Source organism: Mastacembelus armatus, chromosome 23 (assembly GCF_900324485.2).
Source record: "Mastacembelus armatus chromosome 23, fMasArm1.2, whole genome shotgun sequence".
NCBI lineage: Eukaryota > Metazoa > Chordata > Actinopteri > Synbranchiformes > Mastacembelidae > Mastacembelus > Mastacembelus armatus.
The window spans coordinates 12,631,584-12,655,848 of NC_046655.1; the positions used below are offsets into that span (position 1 = coordinate 12,631,584).

Below are 24,265 nucleotides of genomic sequence, written 5' to 3' on the forward strand. Positions count from 1 at the left end.
TTTTATTATTTAAATACCTTTCCTTTTTTCGTCCTACACCAATGAAAATCAAATTTATTGTCACAGCAAAATTAAATATAAAAAGGTTTGTTCGGCTACTGTAACCGGTAACCATGACAACACGTAGTTCAAGAAACCCAATGGAAAACCTATCAATACATAGTTACAATAGCTCATGTCCTTCCTCTTTAAAAAAGGTCCCATTTATATGTATGTGTAGAGAATAAATAGGAAGTACTGTATATTGATTATTTTTGCATGAATAGGTTTATTCTTTTGCAATAAACTGTTAATTATAGTCTTGCTCACAATCACCAAAAAGTGATATGATCCTTCAGGAGCACCTTGGATTTTTTTTTACACCCGTGACTCAAGATTTCATGTCACTGACAAAATTTTATAACAATTCTTTGAATGAATATAACTAAACAATTTTTACTAAATCTTGACATAGATAATTCATTAAAAATTTCATTCTAATTTAATATTTCATGTAACTTTATTCTTTCAATCATAACTATCAAGGCTAGGCAGACATGGTGAGTGAGAGTTATTTCACAATATCCTTGACTTATCATTATGAGGTTCAACCAGATACAAAATTAGTTTTTTTAACTAATTTTATATATAAATCGGTGAACTGAAACAGGATCATCACTTTAGAATATTTAGGTCCAGTGCAATAAAACAGTTTATATAAACTATTCTGTCCACATAAATGGTCCAATCCTTTTCTTTCTGACTTTACATCAGCTGTGAATAAGCACATCTGAATCAGAGAGGTGGCCCTTCTTTTTTAACAGTAACATCAAACTCCTCCTTCTCCTCCAGGTCACTTTCACCCCATAATCCCTCTCTGGTGTGTCAGCCACCAAAATGTCAGGTGGCTGATTACCTGGTGGTGTACATGGCTGAGCTAGTTGCAAGTGCACAGAATCTTCCTTTACTGCTTCTGGAGTATCCATATCAGGTGGTGGACCGATACTGCTGACCTCACTGGTGTTGAACTCAGTGGAGGCAGGTGTTGAAGGACCCTCTGCCGGTATTCTGCATCTCTCTGTCACCTGAACAGACCGAGTTTCAGACTGATTTAAACATCTGCTAGAGGATGCAGCACCATCAGAAATCCCCTCTGCGTTCCCTTTTCTGACTGAGGCCAGCAGTCTCTTGGGTGTTTCCAAATACTGTGCACTTGAAACTGTCCTTTTGATTTGGCATGATCTCTGTGGCTGATTTTTGGTGTCACTCACAACAGCAGACTCAGTAGCGTTCTTAACGTGTGTAGTCTTTGGTTGATTAGACTGGCCTCTCGAGCTTGTGTGAAATGACAATGAGGGGAATTTGCACACACTGTTTTTCCTTGAGAGCTGAGTGCAACCTTCAAAAATGCCTGTGGTAGGCTGGCGTTTTCTCCTCCCTCGTCTCACTGGAGGTGCAGCTGCAAGTGACGTGTTAAACTGTGGGCTCACCTGAAAGATAAAAGGTACAGTAGACAGACAGTGACATCTAAAAGATGTAAAATTGTATAGCAAAGTCAGCTTTATCTGCAGAACACATTCAGAGGCATACTCAAGGACACCTAGCCATGCCCCAGCACACAATGTGCGCAAAATGGACGAAAAACGTACCCAAGAAGTAAGAGACGAGCTGTTGTGTGCTTGGGTCTCTGTGAAAAATTCTTTAGGATTGAGTGCAGCTCGGACTTCTGGCGCATTTTGGACTCTGGCTCCACTCAAAGGCCGCTCGACGAATAGCAAAGGAGGCTTGTCTGACTTTAGTGCTTTACGAGGCATTAACAGAAATCATTCCTGAACACCAGGTGAAATGAAACATAAATAAATCAGAAGAAACGTCTGTTTCAAATATCAGACTTGTACTGTTTCCAGACTCACTCTGCTGTTTTCCGTCCACGGCCGTTTGTATACCTTTAAACGTAAAGTTTTCATTCGTAGTCTATTACTTCACTTTATCATCATCAATACCTACAACTAATCAATTGATCGACATATAAAAGTTTCGCCATGCAATCATCTCTGTCTATCTTGACTTTTTGTTTCCGTCTTCTTGTTAACTACTTATTATTTCCCGGTCTCCACCATTGTCGTTTCTGATTGGTTCCTTCGGATTCTTTATGCCTGGCTGCTATTGGTGCAATTTTAGGTCACATGATCAAAGTGACCGGGGGGCAGCACCCACAGCGCCAAAATTCAAAAACTTTTCTCATCGCCCAGCTGGCATGTAAATAACACTAAATCAACGAGTATTGTCATATAATGGATTCTTTGAGTCGACGTTGAATATGCTTGAACTACTAGCAAGCGTCCAGTCGATCGGAATTACCCAGAATATTCCTTTATTATGAAGGTTTGGTTTTAACTTGATTTGTCCGTTATAGTAGCGCAGTTAGTGACTATGCACTTGGCTAACTTAGCTTAGCTTCCATCCACAGTTAGCTGATCTGCCGTTAGCAGCCAAAAAGCTGTAGCTCAGGCTCGTCTGGTGCAAAAACTAATTTGTGCATTTTGTCAGGTCAACGAGACAAAACTGGTGTTTTCTGCCACGAAATCCGAACTTTCATTTCGTCGCTTTACTGTGTCAAAGGAATGTCAGGCTGAACTCCATTCGCGCAGTATGACATTGCTGCTTTGTCATCACGTTGTCTTCAACTGCACATCGGTATTGAAATCATTTGACATGTTTTTATCAAAATTAGGAACAAGTGTTTCATTCGGCATATCTCAAACAAGTCTACTCATTGCACATACCACGTGCTGACTGTTAGTGTGTGTGTTAGAAAGCAACGTGAACAGTGGATCTTAACGATTGCTACTATAGTTAAACTGGCCTGATACGAAGACAGCGCTGGGTTGTTGTCAGAAAATCAGATGTAGACGTTGACGTTAAACTGCAGACACATAACGACTGTTGTTCTAGAAGGCGTAAGGGAGCGTCACTAACTGATAGCTACCGGAAAGCTGAATTTTACGTTTGAACGTTTAGCCCGTTAGCTCTTTGTGCACTATTTTCTGACTGGATTTGATGTGAACAGACATATTCGTCAGCCCAAATCGCACAGCGGACGGAGGATCGCTTTGGATCCACACTAGGTTAAGTTTGGCTAACTAGCTAGTACCTTGACATCAACTTCATCCCTTCTTGTCAGGTAACTAAACGTTAATTTACCGGTAGCCCCACTTAGTATGGTTTGTACTTAGAAGTTAGTGAGCACCGGCAGTGATAAGAGCTGGATATGTTTATTTAGTGTTTTAAGAGTCAGTTATTTGTATTTTTTATTTGTCTTTTTTGTACAGAATAGCTGTAAACGCCAAGGGCCTTTTCAAATGATTTGATCACCATGAGACGGAGCCCAAGGAGACCCCTGATCCTCAAAAGAAGGAAGTTGCCCTTTCAGCAAAATGACCCCCCAACAGCTGAATCACAAAGCCAGTCTAATGCATCAGGCCTCAAAGAATCTTCAGAATCTGCTGCCAGTCACTGTTTTCCTGATGGAATCCGCATTATGGATCACCCTTCCATGTCTGATACTCAGGTGGTTGTCATTCCTAACACAGCTGACCTTCAGAGTGTCATTGGGGCCCTCACTGCCAAGGGTAAAGAGTGTGGTGTCCAAGGACCAAACAAGTTCATCCTTTTGAGTGAGAATGGCAGCAGCAACAGAGAATCTGTTCGGCAGCCTGACGCTGAAGCAGATAGCATCTCTACAAGAAATACAGTTGGACAACCAGCAAAACCAGAAACAATGCAGAATTCCCTGGATGATACACCTGTCACTGGAATTAAACCATGTATGAAGAAAGGATATTTATTCTAAGATGAAATTTAGTACAAGTGTGAAGTTTAAATGTTATTTTTTACTTTTAAGCAGTCATGTTTTTTCTTTTCTTTATTAGTGACTAAGGAGCTGGAATGCGGTCCCTTAGATGACAGCCTCACTAATATTCAGTGGCTGGGCAGAATGAGCACAAGTGCCTTCGAACCAGGTTCTACCAAGCAAATGATCAATAAGGAGAACCAAGACTCATGTTCACAGGCTTTCCAGGTCAGCTGCTGCTTCTTGCCACCTTGGTGTGATTGTGCCTGTTGATTCTTGAGTTGTGGGAACACTGATCTCAGGCATGTCTCAGCATGGCCCCTAAACACAAGTTCTCTTACCACAGTGTGACTTACAAAGGCTTCCTTAGTAATTTGATTGCAGACAATGGTTGTGCTACTAGCTTTGAAACACAATAATAATCAAAGCAAAGTGCCACTGACTTTAGTCTGAGCGTAATTGCAGATGTAGCTGTTTCCACACATTTAGTAGTAAATAAAGTATTAGTCACAGCTCAAATGTAAGGATCAATTAATATTAATAACGTGTAGTACATTGCTGTGAGTAGGTAATAAATAAAATTGAACAAAGGAGAAAAACAGGTACACAGAAGCTTGTTGTGGTGACTCAGCACTCCTTGTACATCTGTAAACCTGACTGAGTTTACATGCAAAAAGATTCAGTAAAAATGTCTTGGTTACTTGCCATTACCTGAAATGATCACAACAGTTTTATGTTTTTTTGTACAGGTGCATAATACACAAATCAGTGCAGAAGCTGTGCAGCAACCAATGTCAGAGAGGCCGCCATACTCCTACATGGCCATGATCCAGTTTGCTATCAACAGCAGGAAAAACAGGAGGATGACACTAAAAGAGATCTACATGTGGATTGAGGACCACTTCCCTTATTTTAGAGAGGTGGCCAAACCAGGATGGAAGGTATCATTTAATGTATAATTTAATTTTTGAATGTATTCTTTAACAAATAGGATATTTCAGTTTCACCTCCTGAAACATGCATTTAAGACTTTTGTGGACTTATGATTGCAGAATTCCATCCGCCATAACCTCTCTCTGCATGACATGTTCATTCGAGAGACATCACCAGATGGTAAAATTTCATTCTGGACCATCAGGCCCGAGGCTAATCGATGCCTCACGCTTGATCAGGTGTACAAGGTGAGCTCAACTAATTTCCTATCATTGTCAGTCTTTTTTACATTAATCCACCTCTGTGAACATGTGAACCCTGAAACTGAATTGATCTGTCTGTATTATTGTTCATCATGGTGTCAGGGGAAAGTTTGTCACATGATGTACAAAACATTTATGATATGACCAAGTTTCTTAACAATGTTTATGTCCTAGTGTAACATTTCTAGCTTATGTGCCATGTTTTGTGTTTCTGGTGTAATATGCAGTGCTCTGGACCCTGTTTTGTTTTTCTGTTTGGTTTTCTTCCTCTCTACAGCCTGGTTGTGATCCCATGACTGCTCCTGTTCCAGTGCCAATGTTTATATTTCCTCATGAAGTAAGATGGATTTACCTTTTTCTCAGTTCTCTAGGAAAAGCTTTGGTCTCTGCAGTCAGGCAGCAGAAAAGGGACAGAAAAATCAGGAGTTTCACAGTTTGATTGCTTTTTTTGTGACTCTAGGACCCATAGAGTGCAGCTGCAGCTGGTAATGTAAGGTCTGGGCCGATGTTTTTTGTTGTTGTTGCAGGAGGAGCAAAGAGGCTGAAGTCACACTAAAAGACTACAGTGATTTGAGACAAAAGATTATCTGTTTTCCTCCATAGAATGTAGAGGATGTCATAAGAGGTTTAACTTCGACTTTCCTCTGCTCAAGCTTTCCAAACCCTAAACAAAGTAAAGGTTGCAGATTGTCATTAAAGTGTAGTCAGGGATGAGAGCACACTTTCAGGGCACTGAGGCAGTATACTTTCACTATGAAGTGATGTCACCTACTGATGATGCTTTTCACAGCAACAAAAGAGGATGATTCCTGATGCAAGAAGAACACCAACTGGCTCTGGTGAGTTAAATGAGATGGAAAGACTTTGATAGATTTTATTGGTAATAGGGGAAAGGAAGCTTTAAGCTGGTAAATTAACCAAAATGTCAGTAGTTTGAAAATTGTTTATTAAATCTTCTATTCTGGGTTTTTTTTTTCTTTGTACAGAGAGAAGGATGAAACCTCTTCTCCCTCGAACTGATTCCTACCTGGTCCCTATCCAGCTCCCCGTCACCACTTCGGTCTACCTGCCATCCTCTACAGGCCCATTAACTCCGTCTTGCTCACAGCAGAAACGCAGCACTTCACGGGCAGCCAAGAGAGTCAGAATAGCTCCAAAGGTAAGAAGACCCTGTCATGTGCTTCAGAATTATGGCCAAATCCAAACGCAGGTTGAATTGTAAATTGCGTGGTTGTATGCCTGACAGGTGACACAGAATGATGACCCATCCATGGAAGTGTACCCGCAAAGAAACACAGACCATAAGGTGGAGGTGAAGCAGGAGTCTGAATGTGTTCCAATTAAATGCGAGAGTCCTAAAGCCCTTCCAAAGAGACAGTCCAGCAGCTCTCGACGTAAACAGCGCCTGGTTCGGTCTCTGCATGAGGAGCCTGTTCTTCTCTGTCCTGATAATACTTTCTTTGACTCTGGCGTGGCCTCTGATGCTTCTACTTTCCATGACATGCAAGACACCAATCTGGATGAGCGCCAGCAGGGGAAGCACAGTCCTGACCGGGAATTCTCCTTCAAGACCCCAATAAAAAGTAACAGCCACCTGACTTCCTCCACACCCAGCAAGCCTCCTTCTAATGTCTTACCTGAGCCCTGGAAAGTGACCCCTGTGGGAAAAGGCAACCAAAGCCTACTGGACTTCAGCCCCATTCGCACACCAGGTGGTCCTGCAGTCACTCCACGGCACGACTACACCACCTTCAGTTTCAGCAGCACTCCCTTCAATGACTGGCCTCTCTTTAGTTCCCCCAGAGAGCTGCTCACATCAGCTCCCTCCAAAGTGACTGGACCAAATGATTCTCCTATAGAAGGTCCCAGAAGCAGCTGCTCCAGAGAGCTGCTTCAGGCTGGAGGTACCACACCCACTAATCGCTCAATCACAGAGGGCCTCGTTCTGGATACCATGAACGACAGCCTGAGCAAGATATTAGTGGACATTAGCTTCTCTGGTCTGGATGAGGAGGACCTGGGTATGGCTAACATCAGCTGGTCTGAGTTCATCCCTCAATTTAAGTAGCCTGAGGACCTAAACACCTTTTAGTTTTTTCTACATGGCAGCGTCACATGTTTTCCAAAACACTATAGAAGAGACAGCCTACACAGAAACAGCAAAGCAGATGCAATTGCAGGACAACTATGAGTAAATTGTACACCAAAAACTGGAACGTGTCAAATTTCAGAAGCTCCATTAAAACTAATAATTGGGATAAAAACATCATATTGATTATATATTGTTTCAGAATGGTAACTGTAAATCTATTTGGTCAGAGCAGCGAAAGTCAACTTTTATAGTGGTTTTCTGACTGAAAGTTCATCTGATTTCAAAATAGTTTTGGGATTGGTATTTTTTTCTGCATAAAAACAATAACAGCTTAGCAAGCATCACTACATGCTGACATCTTTGCTCTGGTTAATTTGCGGATTGTACCTTTTATTATAAAGAGCTTTCCATTCAGTTTTTGTAGTTTATTTGAACCTCTTTGTAAATGAATATTCCATGTAAGTGTTAACATTTTCAGCATCTGGTGTTTCTGCTGGAACCTCTTCCTTCTGCATCTGCATTTTTCTTCAGATGTTCTGCTTGTTTTTGACCAAGTGACGGGCACTTTAATTGTAATTAGCAGGTCAGATTTATAAGTTTCTCACTTGTCCTCCCTCACATTGGATGTTTCTCTTTACCTCTGTCTTATGTTTTTTTTATTGGTTACATCACTCATTAACCGCTTCAATGTCACTGGTTTGTTGTTTGTTTTTCCTATCTTTTAAACTCTGCATGCTCCTGTTTTCTTTCATCATTTATCCTACCTGGCTTGTCTGTCTGCACTCTTGAAGGAACTGCTACAGAAGCGATATCTGTGTAAGTGTATAAGAATGTTTATTTGCACATCTTAATATATAATTAGCTTTTACATGTAAATGGAAAGACGTCATATTGCCTGATAAGCCAGTGAGATGCCTGGGTGCCATTTGGTCCAGACGGTCTCTGGGAATCGACTTGTATATTGTGATGCAGGATTATTAGCAATAAACACTGACAGAGTAATAGAAATAGCACCAACAGCAATAGGGTTGTCTTTGTATGTTAATTGTAGAACTGTCACCTATCGACTTTCTAAGTCCTAAATCGCTGTTCTTCCAGGGCATACTGTTCTTCACAGCACGTTGTATGCAGTGTCATTATGTCACCAGCACATTATACATATAATACTGAATATGCTGTAGTTACCTAGTGCAGATTTATTTGCTTTTGGTTAGAATGCATTCTCCCTTTATTTGTCATGAAGAACAGGAACATATGGGAAAATGTTGGGTTCTATGCTGAACAGTTTGGCAGCACCATCTTCGGAGGCTAGAGCGGGAGATGTTCTCATTTATGGCACAAAATAATGTATGGCCTTCATAATTCTTCCAGATTTGTTAGCAGGCTTGTTAATATGTTGTTATGCTGAGGTAAGGTGATCTGTTTACAGTTGACTGAATGGCATCCATGGGTGAAATGTTGAGGTTTCTAGTAAACAGCTTTCAAAGCGTTTTGTGCTTGTTGACATTTCTGTGACTGCACAATAAATCTCTCGGTGCCTCATACAGCATGAGGAGCTTTTCTTAGTCGTGTTTATATACACTTTGCTCAGCTCGCATTTAATTAATGTAAACAGATATGGTGCAATTTCCACAAGCTCACATAGCTACAACACAGAAATGTCCAATCACTCGTACAGCGTTTTGTATCTAGAAAAGCTACACAGCTTTTATCTGTATTTAAATAAAGGTTGGGGAACTTTATTGGTTGTCTCTTGTTTTTAAAAGTGACTTTATTGGTTCTCGCTGCACTTTGTAAAAAAATAAAAAGAACCACCTAATCCCAGTGCTAGAGGTTATTAAAACTGGCCAAAATAAGAAACTCATCTTAGTCTAAAACAATACAACCCTGTTTCCTAAGTAAAATTCTATGAGAGATGCTTGTTTCCAGCATAGTTTCACTTGTAAGAGCTGTCTTGCAACATTATCAGGAAATTCATTCAGTATCCCAATGGGTGGTTAAAACACTGGTTTTAACTGTAAACAAAATTGTTGTAGGATTGTTCAGGTTCCATCCAGGACGTCTGTCATTAAAAGGGCAGATGTCTTTGGGGTCTTCAGTATGTCTGGACTTCCTGTTGAGCCACTTCCAAAAGGATCTGAAGCTTCTTACTGCAGTAGTCTGTGAAAGTGGAAGAGAATCAGAGTTAGTCCATAACTGCAGAGCCTTTGGCTCCAGAAGCATGGAGCTTGAAGTTAAAATAACAATCTGTTGTGAGAAGCATATTTACTTCTTACTCTTATAAACAAACCTATCCATGATTTACTAGCAGTTGGTTCATTTATTTAGCTGGAGATGACTATGGCAGTTTTGCTCCAAAGTAACCAGTTACATTAGGCATATCGAGCTCATATATATATTTACATTTAATAAAATATAGAGGCACATATTCTTAGACTGAAATGGAAAGACATGTTGGCAGGGGTTGGGATGACTTACTGAAGATGTGTTTCCATCTATGGGGCAAGCGAAAGCGGTAAACGGTTAAATAGTAAACTGGGACTCCAGTCAGTGTGAGAGCACAGCTTCGTCCTGTGTTCCAGGGGTCTGAATACAGAGACAGGCCCACGATGAAGAAGCAAACCACTGTGAAGGTGACTGTGATGACCAGGGGCACCTTTGGGTTATTCAACAGAGCGAATGTGACAGTGTTAATGTACAAAAGGATAAAAATGTTTTGCAATCGTGCACCATAACTACTGTCACACTAACCTTGAAAGGTCTTGGGTGGAGGGGGAAGCGGAACCGATGGATGAGCATCCCCAAGGTTGCCATGGCAATGAAGAACCAACGAGCAAAGGAGGCAAAATTGATGAGCTGGTAGATCTCTCCAGTGATTAACATCAACACCACCAGGGGGTACTAGAGACACAGTCAATACAAAAAAAATTCAACTGGTGGCTTGAATAATAATGCTGCTTTGCAGTGTGTGGGAAGTACTTCACCAGTAACAGCACAGCAGGTAAAGGTGTATGTCTGCGGATGTGAATCATGGAAAAGATTGGTGGCCAGTGACCCTCCCTGGCTCCCACAAGCAGCATCCTGCAACACAAACAATCTATATATACATTTGAGCCCTTGAATTTAAACATAAATGTGAAATATATGTGAAATAGATCACCTTGGTGATCCAAAGAAGCCACCATTAAGTGCCCCAAGGCAGGACAGAGCCACAAGAATGGGAATGACAGAAGCCAATCCCTGGAGAGCACGGCTGGCAAACGTCTGCACAGACACAGACGCTGGTTCAGAACAACGGTCCAAGTCAGTTTAGAGGATCTACAGTATTCCCTTTTATCTGGCCTTTTGATTTCAGAGTACAGAGTAACACTGACCACAGCCACAGCATCAGACAGCAGCAGCTCAGCGGGAGTCATCATGGTGTAGTAGGCCACATTAACAAGCACATAGAAGAATGTCACGGTCACCATGGAGAGGATTATTGCTAGTGGGAAGTTTCTGGCAGAACAGGATACACACAGAAAGGAACAATATCATTTTCAAGGAAATAAAGCTTTTAAATTTTGATTAACTGGAGAGCCAGTGTGAGGTGGAAAATACCTATTTGGGTTTATAACTTCTTCTGTGATAAAGTTCAGATAAAACCTGAAGGAAAAAGAAGAAGCGTGGACAGACAGGTACAGTATGGAGTTCTAAAGGTATCAGGCCTCAGTGTAATGTACTGTATAAATGTATAAGGAATAGTTCATTCATTGGTAAAAGTAAACAACAAAGCATGTTGAGTTTGTACACTAGGCTTACTTACCATCCACCATAGGCATATAGACCATTGTAGAAGGCCAGTGGCAACTTATCCAGTGTTAGTAAGTCAACCTCAAAGCCATTTTGGAAGTTTTCTGTCTTTCCTGGAATAACAGAGAGAGGAGACAGAGAGAGAGCCCAAGCAAAGTGTGTTTTAACAAAAAGAGTTCAAAAACCACCTGTATCCTCAGGAGCAATGGGTATGACCTCCCACCTTTGGTCAATGCGATGACACCAGGGATAATGATGAGGACCAGAGCAAACATCTTAATAAAAGTTAAAGTGACCTGAATGCGAGACGCCATGGTCACACTCCAGCAGTTCACTGCCACAACAAACGCTATATAGACACAAATATAAACAACTGGTTAAGAAGGGTTTATGCATTTATGTTTGAACTACATACAGAGTAGGATAACAAGGGTCATGGGCAGAGGGAGGAAATAGAAAACCACTCACTTACTCCGAGGATGCTGACAAGTTTGATTAGCACAGTGGGAGCAGCACAAGGCGCAAAAAATGGCTCCACCACATACTGGCCGAAAGCCAATGAGACGTAAGACGCTACGGCCGGCCTGGAGATGGAAAATCAAATATCTTTGTTGTGATTTCTGAATTAACTTCAGGTCAATTTCTGTTTTTAATGTGTCCAATTAACCTGATGAATAAAAACTCTGCCCAGAGTCTTAGGAAGGCAGGCAGTGGCCCCAGTGTCTCGAGTAGATAAGTGTAGTGGCCCCCTGATTTAGTAAAACTGGTGCCCAGTTCAGCATAGCACAGAGCCCCTAATGGAACAAACAAATGGATTTAGAAAAAATATTAACATCTAATGCTGCAATAAAGTAATTTAACAATTTGACAGTGTTGATCAAATCAATGTTGATGTTCAAATTAGTATTTAGATACTGACTACCTATACAAATATACTAGATAGTAATGGGTTAATTCATGAATGCTGCAAACACACAATTGCTTAATGACTATAAAATTCAGTTACATGTTTTAATCATAGAGCATCAATAGATTAAACAACGATGCCTCATACCGAACAATGAGAGGAGTCCAGACAGTGTCCACACCAGCAGAGAGAGCCCAACGCTGCCGCTGTTCATCAGGACTCCCTTGGGTGCAATGAAGATCCCACTGCCCACCACTGTACCGATAATGAAGGACACGGCAGGCAGCAGGCCGATCTGTCGCCGAAGGTGCACCACCTCCTCTTGGGTCTTCTCTTTCTCATCGTCCTTCTCTTTCTTCATCTGAGTCCCAGCCATTTCTCTGTGGCTGCAAGTTCCTTTTGGGTCCATCAAAAGAGTCAACACTCCCCACCATGGCCCCTTTCCCCCCTAACTTATGCTGCATTTTTTCTCTTCTCATTGGTTCTTAGCTCACACGCCCAGGGCGATCAGGGACAAAGCCAGCACTCTTCCAAGGTTCAGCAAATAATCATGGCGGTTTGAAAGCTTGGCACGTTACTGCTTTGTATTGTGTGTGCGTGTGTGTGTGTGTGTGTGTGTGTGTGCAATTAAATGTTTGTACAGCTTGACAGTGATCTTTCTATCTCAGGGGAAACGGGTCAGAAAGTTGTGGAAGCAGCTGCACCAGCTGCAGGAGGGCTACTTCCAACAACAACAGATGTTTTTGTATTATCCCCTCTAAAGTTCAGCTTTACAATAAGTGGCTTTACATTGAATTTCTTCACTTCAATAACTCTTTCTTTAAACTCTTATATATGCATGTGGCTTTAGCTGGATGAAAAATACATTTGAAATGTTTCTGTGAAGAGCCACAACAGCTTGAGATGCAACAGAAAACAAAAACTGAAAGACCACTCTATTAGGTTCTTTTTCTTATTACTTGTTTTCACTTGACTGACCACTGTGTAGATGTCAGTTTCACTTCATCAGCAGTAGCTCTGCTTGTTAAAATTCCTCTCCACACAGTACATACCAAAGGTTCCTTCAGTCAGGATTTATGAAGTGTGAGTGATTGGTGCTGCTCCTCTAACAGGCAGGAGTCAAGTAATGGATGCATTTTAAATCTGATGATTTGAAGATATTGCAAAAGAACTGAGCTCACTACTGTGTATTTCTGATATATATATATATATATATATATAGCTCACATATATATATATATATATATATATATATAGCTCACATATATATATATATATATAGCTCACATATATATATATATATATATATATATAGCTCACATATATATATATATATATATATATATATATATATATATATATATATATATATATATAGCTCCCCCTATATATATATATATTTATTTATTCAGGGCTGTTGTTCCTCCTCTTTTGGTCAGCAGATGGCGCTCTAACATTCCCTAATAGAGATGGATGCTTCTTTTTTTCCAGAAGATGGCAATCTCATTTTATGCTACATATAAGTTATTGCTACAGTTCATAGCTATTTAATTTTTTGTCATATGGGTTTGACTTTATAGTACCCAAAGAAGCAAAAAGCAAATATTCAATTCATATGATTTCTTAAATATATCCTATTACATCACTGGTTTGTAATGTTGCTGCCCAGTTCCTTCTAAATTGTGGCTGTTGCACCTAAGGGTGTTTTTTTAAAGGTAGATGGTGTAATTCTCACCCAGGCAAGGCCTTTGGGCATCTTGAGCATCACAGTGCAGCTCTGAATTTAGCCCCTTGCTCAGCCAGCAAACCTGCCGCAAGCTCACACACCCTCCCCAGGAGATGTGAGCTCAGCTCCCCTGCTGTTTTCCACCTGACCTCCCAAGATCCCTGCACAGTCAAATTGAGACCAAACCAGCCTGAAACACTCACTGCAAACCCTTCTCCCCATAGGCTCATCTCACATGGAGAATAGAAAGGAAATACACCATGACATTTCCCACAAGCCATTCACAAGAAGGTCTCAGAGATTTTCCATTCTGTTTAGGTTTTCAGATAGATTTGAGGACATGAAGGTGCTCGCCTTCAGCCATTATTCATCATTCCCCTTATGGATTATCCCAGTCCAAGTAAATGAGGAGAAAAAAGTCATGTGTGTTATTGCCCTCATGGAGACATTGCCCTTGTCAAGCTTTGCATGAATGGATCAAGCCCCAGTATCTTGAATCCCCTAATTACAGGCCCTATTATTGCATACAGTGTATTGTGTGCATGCCCTCTGTCCTGGGAATTAATTAACTGTCACACACATATGCACACATGGAGCACATATGTATTCTATACATGAAAACACACTCCAATAGTCATAAGCATTCAGTAATAGGAAATTATTCTACTCTCACCCAGAAATTAGTTTTCACATACGCATCAGGTGTTGCTGTTTTAGCAGGGCAGACTGAACAAGCGTTTTCTTTTTGCAGAAAGGGCCAGTTTAATAAATCCTAAATATTGATACTGCAGTTTATCGCAAATGTCAGAGCTGACTTATCTAAAACAAGATTAAAGGCAGTGATTTAGATCCTCAGTGCAAATTATGTGCGGAGGGAAAGAATCATAGACCATCTGCTCTCAGTTTTATCTGTCTGGGTCAATCATCACCAGTGCTCACAGAGCACAGTAAAATTAAATTATTTTTTGAGTTTCAAAGTTAACTTTTGACCTTGGAAACTACAGCTGATAAAATCATGGTCATACTCTGTCGTTTTATGAAGACCATGTGATAAAGCACTAGAAGCACCAAAGCCAGGGCCTTACAACCTCCTAATACAGGGAACAACCTTTAGGCCCATATCATGTCATCCGTTTCATCAAGCTGGGGCCTTGCATGAGGCAGTTGACGTTTATAATTTTTAGCTAGTGTTAGTTTTAGAAAGACAGAAGTGACAGAAATCTAATGCATTTAATGCAGTTTGTGGAACTTTTCACTTAAAATTTAAGACAACTGGCCTGTAGGCAAACAAAAAAGACTTCCTTTGGGATCTTCAGGTCTTCCCAGTATCTGAAGAGTAAATAAGCACCACTGTCTCTGTAGCATGGTGATATGGACTCCCACTGTCCAGAAGCCAAGACAGAACCCAGTTTTTAAAAATAGAAAACAGAACAATACATCATCTTTGCCTGACTCAGTGGCTCCCAGAAGAAAATCTCCTTTCTCATTCCCATCTGCTTTAATTTATCCTGGCAAGTATAAACAAACCTGTTATTCAGTGCGAGTCTCACAAAACAGAATATTACTATCTAAGAAGTCAACAGTGGTCTCACAGTTTTGTTATTGTATTGCCCTGCAGATAAATCAGATCATCTTATCATACTTATTTATTCTGACAGTCTTGTTGTAGCTAAGAGTCATTCTACTATTTATATGATCTATATGGTTATATTAGAAATGTCGAGGATCCATCCATCCATCATCTGTACCCGCTTATTCCTAACCAGGATCCCAGGGATCTGCTGGAGCCTGTCCCAGCTCTCTTTGGGTGAAAGGCAGGGGTCCACCCTGGACAGGTCACCAGTCCATCACAGGGCCACATAGAGACAAACAACCTCACACACTCACACTCACTCCTATGGGCAATTTAGAGTCACCAATCAACCTGACATACATGTTTTTGGACTGTGGGAGGAAACCAGAGTACCTGGAGAAAACCCACACAAGCACAGGGAGAACATGCAAACTCCAAACAGAAAGGCCCCTGCTGGGTTTCGAACAGGAACCTTCATGCTGTGAGGCGTCTTTGCATTTTATTAACATTTTGTTTTTTGCAGCTATCTTCCCCCCTTAGTAAAATTTAAAATATGCAGTTATAGGAATATTGAAGCATTTTTTAACCATCATATTTTCCACATAGAAGTAGGTAAATTAATACTGTAGGTGTAATATATATATTTAAAATTTACCTGAACTTTCACTGGGTCGCACTGCAGCACACGTCTCTTCCTGCGTACCTGAATTATTTTCTGTATAACTACGCACCTTGAACGCACCACGCTCAAAGCTAACAGTTAGCCGCGGTTAGCTTCAGGAGCTCGGGCCGGGGAGCGACATTTAGTCGGGTATAAAAACATTTTCCCCCACTTCAAACATAATATAAGTGAGTTTGTGATAACGTTGTTGTCGGGAGAGAAGTTTCGTGCTGACAAAATCTCCGAAAATAACTACTAACGCCAAGGTAACTTTATTTATTAACATTAGTTAGTGTGTCAGTCCAAACAACAGTAAACACCAAACATTTGTGCTGTTTTGGGAAAAGCCAGGACCAAACAACAGGCAGCAACATTTAATTTGTCACAACATTTGGTTCCTATTACATTTGAATGAATTGTTCAAATATGATAATAATAATAATCAATTGAGACAGTGAAGTCAAGTTCAAAATGAAAGATAAATATACTGTTTTCCTTAGAGAAAGTTAATTAATCCCTCATTTTCAAAACCTGAACTGGAGTGAACAAGGAAAACACCTTGAATTTTCTTGAATGATGCAGGGAATGAGCTGACAGAGGCCAAAATCAGCACAACAGCACCCTGATAATGAGGGAGAGACCCATTAATCTGAGACCTGCCCTCTGGAGGAGGTCTGACGTCCTGTTGAGCAGGTGGACACATGAGACGACTCTCGCCGCCTTCGTCTGGGCGGCAGCTGACCTAGCAGATCATCCTGATGGATAACAATTGCGAGATGTCTGGGTCCCAGCACCGAGGCTTGGCCACCTGGGCCACAGTCCAGCTCAGGGGAAGTGAACGACCTCTACGGGCACCAGGTACTCAGCCAGGTAAATCATATAGATCCAAGCTGCTAGAGATTGAATGTGGAGAGAGAGAAAGAACGAGAGTCAAGAGTATTTGGCTCCTGTGAGTGGATCTCTAAAAACAAGTGTGTTCTTTCACCCTGGATTGGACCCAAGTAACACTCTGTTCTGTTCTGAATCTCAAAAACAAACACCTCTTTTTAAACCAACTCCACTCCTTTTAGGAAAAAACAATTCATTGGGAAGAAATCAGTAACTTTTCACATGTGATTGTTGCTACAGAATTGATGGTGGATTCATTTCCTGTGCTAGATCCAGGCGTCAAGCCCCGATTCATTTGTTCACATATAAAAAAACACAGTACAGCTCTGATTACATTTTGAATCATGGCTCTACATGTGTGCTGTTATCCATGATATTCACTGTTGCTGTTTTCTGTCATCTCCAACTATTAACTGTAACATTTTACATTCAGCATTACTTGCACAGGTGTCTGTACCCGCACTGTTTCTTATGATATAGAACCAGGCCACTGTTTGAAACATGCAAAACCAGTAAATGGAGTTTTTCTAGCATATGTACAGCACAAGGTGTTTTGTTAAATGTATGTAGAGTCATTTCTGAAATATACTGAACATCATAAATTGATGAAGATAATGGCAGAGTTTGTTTGTTTTTTTTTGCATGCTGCCTTGTGAAATCCTGCATAATGTCATGAACTGTGCCAGTGCAGGTCGGCCGTTATTAACCTTAGATGTACACCATCTCTGAGGTTTGCTGTGCTGTTTCTCTGCTGAACTGTGGTGCCTCTGCACACAAAAGCCGTCGGCTTTGCGTTCTTCTCGGTTCAGACAGGCTCCACATATTGTTGGACAGCTTGTAGAGAAACCTGTCCGATAGGCTTGGGTGGCAAAGAGACAGCTGTGATGAGAGTCTGATGGGTGATTGACTGTGGCACTTTATTACCCAAAGGGGTGTGTTCAGCTCATCTCACAGTGCTCAATCAATGTAAATCTGTCTAGCCAGGGAATTTATGTCCTACATGATGAAGTGTTTTGCTTTAGCGTGCTGCATTAATTTGACGGGGCTGTGATGTAGTCAGCGACACAATTTTCACTCATTGCCAAGAATAATAAGTGAGCTGTGCAACATTCATCATCATTTGTCTGTCAGAGTCTGTTTGTAGCTCAAAGTGACTTGTGTTTACTCATTTTAATTTTGCAGTATCTATTTATTTACTGTGCACACACACATGTTGAACTAAAACTCACCTTTTTCTCAGTTCTTCAAACCCACCACAGTGTGGTGCCAGTGTACTCGGCTCCAGAAAATGCTGGCAGGCCAAAAGCTTTATCTGAGAACCAGTTGCTAGGAGACACCTCCTCCCTGTCCAGCGGATGTCTGGGTTGCCCAATGGAAAAATGTGTGTGTGTGTGTGTGTTGCAGAGTGAGAGTGGAGGAGACAGCTTGATTCTCAACTCAGAAAATGGTGAAATTTCTTTGGCAATATATCATTAATTACATTAACAGCTATGTTTTATTCTTAAATTGCAGTTATATACAATACAACTACGGCTGAAATGTCATCTTTATTTTTCTGTATTGTTTGCTCAATGCCTTTGCAAAACAGGCCTGTTTGTTTCATTTGTAAAAAAAAAATCTTAAATCTTCCCCTCATCTTTACTGGCTTTGTAAAAGCCTTAATTCGCAAACAAGACATGTCATGTAATCATGGTGTAAGAAATGTCTGGCCTTCCCTGTAGGTAGGAAGGAACAAGACGGTACCAACTAGAAAGTGGAACATTCAGACAGAGTTTTAGGAGAAAATTGCCAACTAAAAAAGAAAATCTTGAGCCAAATCTATATTCTGACAGATATTTATTAATATTCTCTACTGGATTTGGAAGTTTGATTACATTCATTTTATAAAACTGTAATGTTCTCTCAGAATAAACGAGTTAAGATTGTTATATTAAATGCTACAATCTTGCTGAAGGATGATTAGTTAATTTAGTTAAAGAGATATTTAACTTTTAAAAAATGTTTTACTGAACATTGAGAAAGTGTGCTTTTTCTCCTTATTTGGCCTCTCGTTTAACAGCTTTTGTCATTTTTTTAATTTTCTGTCTGATCTTCATTTTTGTCTTTATCTGCGTATTCATACACAGCATAAGTTTTCCCTGCTGCCAGGCTGTGCTGTGAAGTAGAGGGTTACTCTAACAAATGGTCTCTGTTGGATTAGCTGCAGTTAAGCTTTCCTGCAGTTTGCATGGTTTGAAGTCAGCTCTCTGAATAAATAGAGCATATGTTTAGTATGGGGAGCTGCAGAAATGCATGTGGGCTGTTGTCGTGATATGTGTGACCTTATGATTCAGTTTACCCTCCAAAAAAGCTGATGGTTTCTCTCAGCATATTTCCGCTCTGGATTCTCAGGTGATTAAGAAGATATTATCTGGGGCAACAGAAAATGTTTTCCTTTGTTTCCTCTAAGTACCACAGATGTATTTATGTGTGGGGCCCACAGTGCAGATCAAATTACATCCAACCACATGTTAGAGTGAAACAAGACCAATAATTGATCTTTGAACAAGGCCTGTAGCATATGTCATACTTATTTCCACTATATTCCCACTGCAGCACCTTATCGTCATTAAATCGATGGGTGGCTGAGGTTGAATTCTCTTTCATTTGGATGAGATACAGCAGGGAATGTTTATGAAAAATGTTTGTGATGTACAGGACTGAGCTCATAAAAACCAGAGAGTACGATTATCAAACACACGCTTCATAACAGAGATTAAATCAGTGTCTCTATGGTGAAGCTCACAGCAACAGAACACCAGTTATACTCTGTTGATGCATCCACCTTTTAAAAATACTATCAATTAATTAGCCAGAGTGGAACATTTAGTGTTTTCTGCTGTGTTTGAGCACACTTACAACCTTTGTCTCTGTTTAAAAGCCGATATCTTTATAAGCCTTAATAAGACCCAGTTAATTCTGCACATTTAAAGTACAGTATAGATTATTTTAAGCTACTAAAATCAATATTTTTTATTAACAATGAATCAGTGACTGTTTTCGTGAAGAGCGTCCGTCACAGTGATGACTAATCACCCAGTTCTGCAGTTTCTGTTAGTTCATTATAGCATCTTTCGGCTCATTGTTTACGTTTTGGGTTATTTACACTGCTGTCATTGGTGCTACCGTGAATTCAGGCAGATATTTCCATGAAAAAGCTTTTAAGGCACTGTATCCTACCTGGCCAGCACCAAATAGCTAAAAGCAGACTTGCATTCATTCAAAACATGACTCCAAATTCTTCATTGCTTTTTTTTATTACTCTCACTGGATCACACATATACTGTGAGAGTCCTTTTGGAGTATTGAAATGAATGTCTTGCTGTGCAGCTGTCAATTTGATGTTGCACAGAAAAGCTTGTAAAGAAGCTTTAGACATACTGGACTGAAGCTACAGGAATCGGTCAGTGGAGGATGGAGTCATGTTGTGTTTGGACACAGCAGTGGACTTGTGTAACATTTTCATTGCAAATTTCGGTTTCCACGAAAGGAGGAGAGGGCCATGTGAAGGGAAAAGAACAGTGTGGACTGTGACTGTAACTGAATGTAAAGACTTCATATGTACTCAGCCATAGCACTTTGGTTAGTAGGTAGGGGAGATGACGTAGTTGTGTGTATTGGCTGGTGAGGACATTATGGGATGCGTGAGGGTTAGAATTAGGTTTCAGGTTAATGCAAGATTTTAGGCTAAGCACACAGTTGTGCTTTGGGAAGGTAGTTTTGCAAGAATTGAAGGATAAGAGTAATACAGACCTTTATAAAGTTGTGTTGTTCATTGTGAGTGGTATTGGAAAAAATTCCAGTGCAGCAAATAATTCAAACCATGCTGTGAGAATTATTTAGTTGATTTGAGAGGTACAATATTAATGTTGCAGAGGTGTTTTTCTTTCACCACCACAGAGATGAACCTTTCTCAGAGTTCCCCAGCATGTGTGTAGAACAGGGTGTGCTTCAGCTAAGAGCTTATCCCTAATTCCAGTTTTGTCATTTCTCTCCAGTTCTTTCTGCCTGCCCCTTAGCCTACACCGATTAAAGCCTGCATGCTTTCTTACCCTGACCCTGTGCGCTGACTCACGCTTTCATAGAGCTACTAAATCACCACTATCTCCACGCAGGAACTGGGACTTTAAACTGAAAACCTGCCACAACAGTTAACAAAATAATTAAATAAATAAATAAAATTCCTTTATAAAACGTCCTTGCTGCCCATCTCAGGTTTGGTCTTATAAGTTGACCAGCTGTCACCAACCCCTGAGTCTCAGATCAATAACACAGCTGTTTGAACTCCATCTCTGTCTGCTCTGCCTTGGTTGATGGATGCTCTGTCTCGCTACCTGTCCATCTTCACTGTGTTGGACTGTCAGTCCGGAACAATATAGCACACATGGGGAGGCAGACAGATGGCAAGACATATCTACAATCAATACTTAATGTGGGGTAAAAGAATTTAGAATGAATGGCTTTGACCACCTTACTCTTTCCAGACAGTTAAATAGACATGTCCCTGTGGACTGTTGCCAACTATAGCAGAATAAAAATAGCTCTTATTTATTTTTTTAGCAAGATGTCATGTTTTGCATTTTAAACCATCTTTACTCTTCTGATAAAAATCATTGAGCATTCAGAAGAATTTACTATGCTCCCTCTTGCCTCCGACTGATCAATCCTGAAGTCAGCACTTTCTTAGGTTCCTGTGAAACAGCAGAATATGTTTAAGCATCAAATAACTGCTGTAAATGCACAGTGACAGCAGCAGTTCCCAAAGGATTGCACTGGGGATTTCTAAAAAAAAAAAGTCAGGCGCACATATTAATCTTTTGGAGATTCCTTGAAGTATTCGCCAAATCAGAAACGACTGACGTCATTAGATAAATGCAGCCACGCTTTTGTTTGTCTGTTCTTCCCCCAAAATGTTGTAATTCACCTGCATGAATAACATGTAAAAATCAAAGGAACATTTGTAAAGAAACCCTAATTCAATTTGCAGTGCTTCTCTCATCTTTATTTAATGCTTTTTAGTTACAGGAACTTTGAAGGTCTCCATCATCCAATTAAAAAGCTTCCACTAACTTTCTGTTGTGTGGAGCCAAATCTGCCATGAACAGTGTCCTCCAGCAGTTCAACGAGTTCTGCTCGTTTTTTAAGAAAATGGTCTCAGCCAAACTTTAAAGCATCATAGATAAGTCTCTGTCTGTCTGTCTGTCTGTCTAGATATACACATATGTGTGTGTGTATATATATATATATATATATATATATATATATATATATATATATATATATATATATATATATATATATATATATATATATATATATACATTGGGTGTTCTGAATCTGATAGCTGACAGAATGAAATAAGTCATCTACAGAAAATAAAGAAGAGAATGGGGAGAGCTTTTCTTCTTTTCTATTGATTCTGCTTCAGCCTTCCTGTGAGGATGGCCTGACCAGAAAGTAGTCATAAATAATTCATAGGGCAGCAAAGCATGAAAGAAAAATTGAAATGAGGACTCAAATGTGTAAAGGTGAACAGATATAGTGCGAGATCTACTAACGTCTTTTTTTTTCTGCTGTGCACATTTAGAGACTCCAAGTAGAGATCGTGGCTTCCCCAGAAGGCTGCTATGGTTTGTTCTTCCTGATTTGATGGAATTTCTGTCTATTAGGGCTTGACTGAGCACAGTTACCTTTAAAGGTTTGCGCCTCACAGGCAATCCCACCAGGCGTGGCGTATGATTGTGTTCAGCAGGCTTCGATGTGGGGCCAGACCACACTGGTATGTTATTGACATTCAGCTTGGCTGCTGCAACTGACCTTTGCTTTTCCATATGTTATTCTGTTGTTAATGAGCAGGAAGTCGATTTCATCCCATTCCCAGAGCTATGTGTTTTCATTTGGTGAGCTGTGATTCCCGCCTAGTATTGGCCTGAAAGCATGAACTGCAGCCAACTGTTTAAATCAGTGCAGTCAGGGATCTCTATCAGCCAGAAAAGATCAACAGGTTGCCAGTTTAACATCAAATATGGCTCCAAATAAATGTTATAGAGAAAAAAAGAAGAGGGTTTATGCTGATGACCGTGGTCAGTTTCTGAAATATAACAAAATATAAAATCATGACCATAAAACATTGTATTGAGTGAGGTGTACAACTCCTTTAGCAGTTGTAAGTATCCAGTTCTATACGTGGCCGATACCTCAGGGTGTAAACCCACTGGAATGAGCCGGACCCTGGTTGGGTCAGCGGAGTCTGAGCTGCCATGATTAAGTGGTTCAGGGCTATATGATGCATTTAGCTTTTGCTTGCACACAGCTATGTCATATTAGTGAATCCACTGTGATTTCCTTAAAGCAAGACAAAGCCTGCATCTTGGTTTCTGTTCCAACAGAAACCTGAAGGGATGCCTTCAGACATAATCTTAGACGTCAGAAAGTGAAATATGTGTGTGTGAGGTAGGGGAGGGCACAATGACCGTATGGCAAAAAATGCTGCAGGTGTAAATTTATGAAACTGGTAAGAAGAGACACTAGAGGTCTCAACGCTGTGAGGGTGAACAGTTGCATGTGTGGTTATGTTACTTTCTTTAATGCATCACTGTGATATCCTTTAATGCTGCTGAATACACACAGCAGGTTTAGACCTGTGCAATGTTTTTAACGATAGGTTTAAAATCACACAGTTGGTTCTGGGTGACCGTACTGGGAACAGAAACTCAAATTTGATTTCCCTTATTGAATCAAACTCAGAAATCCTTCTGTGGAGCGGGGCCAGGCTGACGGCAGAGGGACACCGGGGTTTAGACTGGGTAGTGACTGATAGTGTGGAGGCAGTAGTCTAAGCCCAGGATATCTGTTGGATTCTTGGCACAGACAGAAAGGAGGGCCCCAGAGATGGCTTCAGAAGAGAATTACAGTTGCCGGCCAGGCAGCTATAATATAGGGTTTCAGAAAACAGTAGAGAGAACGGACATACACAGATACATAAATGCTTTTTGTTAGATTTTTTTCTAAAATATGACACATTTCTCTTTAAAAATGATTAAAACAATATTTAGCATCCACAACTGTGTCAAGCAGTGACACTGCTGATATTCCTGTTTTCTGTTACTGTATACCCTAACAATGGGTAGATACCAGTATGCTTTTGTAATTTGAGTTAATTGAACTTGTATGTTCTCCCTGAAGTCTTAAAAGGCTCCACAAATGAAATATCAATCAGTGCTGACTCGCTTGTTTGCTTACTGCCACCGCTGATCATTTTCTGCAGTGATGTCTGTTGATTACATGTCAACAGCAGTTTTATATCCACGCATGTACTGGGTCACACCTCGTACAGATCTTTACTCTCATTTCATGCCTGAAGGCTTTGGCTAATTAGACTTTCTGTTTAATTCTAAAGTTTTACATTCTCCACAAGACTTAATCAGCCCGCCTGGATGTGTTATTTATACTTCTGCTGAAAGTACTAAATATAGTGTGTCCAGTGCTGCTGAAGCTGGAGGGCTGATGTACTTTCTAGGTCTATTGGAGGGGAATGGAGGTTCCTTGGCAGAGGATTC

The 24,265-nt window shown here is 40.4% G+C and overlaps 3 protein-coding genes across 6 annotated transcripts; 1 reads left to right on the top strand and 2 right to left on the bottom strand.

Annotated features, from left to right (window-relative positions):
• Positions 1-254: 254 nt before the first annotated feature.
• On the bottom strand, positions 255-2,126 carry rhno1 (RAD9-HUS1-RAD1 interacting nuclear orphan 1). Its single transcript, XM_026326707.2, has 3 exons — positions 1,893-2,126; positions 1,629-1,808; positions 255-1,469 (listed from the first exon to the last, which is right to left on the bottom strand). Exons 2-3 carry the CDS (start codon positions 1,791-1,793, stop codon positions 750-752), a joined length of 885 nt encoding a protein of 294 aa, XP_026182492.1. The 5' UTR covers positions 1,794-1,808; positions 1,893-2,126; the 3' UTR covers positions 255-749.
• Positions 2,127-2,186: 60 nt separating this feature from the next.
• On the top strand, positions 2,187-8,609 carry foxm1 (forkhead box M1). Of its 4 annotated transcripts, none has more exons than XM_026326703.2 (10): positions 2,187-2,364; positions 3,050-3,163; positions 3,312-3,806; positions 3,912-4,060; positions 4,582-4,773; positions 4,885-5,013; positions 5,306-5,365; positions 5,819-5,867; positions 6,015-6,187; positions 6,275-8,609. In XM_026326703.2, exons 3-10 carry the CDS (start codon positions 3,356-3,358, stop codon positions 7,094-7,096), a joined length of 2,025 nt encoding a protein of 674 aa, XP_026182488.1. In that variant the 5' UTR covers positions 2,187-2,364; positions 3,050-3,163; positions 3,312-3,355; the 3' UTR covers positions 7,097-8,609. The 4 variants fall into 4 exon arrangements, with proteins under 4 accessions (XP_026182488.1, XP_026182489.1, XP_026182487.1 ...); XM_026326704.2 differs by having other exon boundaries at positions 3,317-3,806; XM_026326702.2 differs by lacking the exon at positions 3,050-3,163.
• A 241-nt stretch (positions 8,610-8,850) lies between these two features.
• On the bottom strand, positions 8,851-12,274 carry LOC113141994 (cystine/glutamate transporter). Its single transcript, XM_026326706.2, has 12 exons — positions 11,967-12,274; positions 11,580-11,706; positions 11,381-11,496; positions 11,136-11,261; positions 10,926-11,025; positions 10,721-10,765; positions 10,495-10,618; positions 10,281-10,384; positions 10,105-10,201; positions 9,872-10,021; positions 9,599-9,776; positions 8,851-9,280 (listed from the first exon to the last, which is right to left on the bottom strand). Exons 1-12 carry the CDS (start codon positions 12,226-12,228, stop codon positions 9,216-9,218), a joined length of 1,494 nt encoding a protein of 497 aa, XP_026182491.1. The 5' UTR covers positions 12,229-12,274; the 3' UTR covers positions 8,851-9,215.
• Positions 12,275-24,265: the final 11,991 nt, after the last annotated feature.

What these genes read in the sequence shown, in the direction of transcription:
- rhno1 (XM_026326707.2), bottom strand. Translation starts at nt 1,793, where the DNA reads ATGCCTCGTAAAGCACTAAAGTCAGACAAGCCTCCTTTGCTATTCGTC. An exon ending in GCTCGTCTCTTACTTCTTGG is followed by an intron (nt 1,470 to 1,628) that starts GTACGTTTTTCG and finishes TTTATCTTTCAG; the next exon opens with GTGAGCCCACAGTTTAACAC.
- foxm1 (XM_026326703.2), top strand. Translation starts at nt 3,356, where the DNA reads ATGAGACGGAGCCCAAGGAGACCCCTGATCCTCAAAAGAAGGAAGTTG. An exon ending in TGTTTATATTTCCTCATGAA is followed by an intron (nt 5,366 to 5,818) that starts GTAAGATGGATT and finishes TGCTTTTCACAG; the next exon opens with CAACAAAAGAGGATGATTCC. An exon ending in AAGAACACCAACTGGCTCTG is followed by an intron (nt 5,868 to 6,014) that starts GTGAGTTAAATG and finishes TTCTTTGTACAG; the next exon opens with AGAGAAGGATGAAACCTCTT.
- LOC113141994 (XM_026326706.2), bottom strand. Translation starts at nt 12,228, where the DNA reads ATGGACCCAAAAGGAACTTGCAGCCACAGAGAAATGGCTGGGACTCAG. An exon ending in TACCTGCTGTGCTGTTACTG is followed by an intron (nt 10,022 to 10,104) that starts GTGAAGTACTTC and finishes CTGTGTCTCTAG; the next exon opens with TACCCCCTGGTGGTGTTGAT. An exon ending in TAGATGGAAACACATCTTCA is followed by an intron (nt 9,281 to 9,598) that starts GTAAGTCATCCC and finishes CCACTTTCACAG; the next exon opens with ACTACTGCAGTAAGAAGCTT.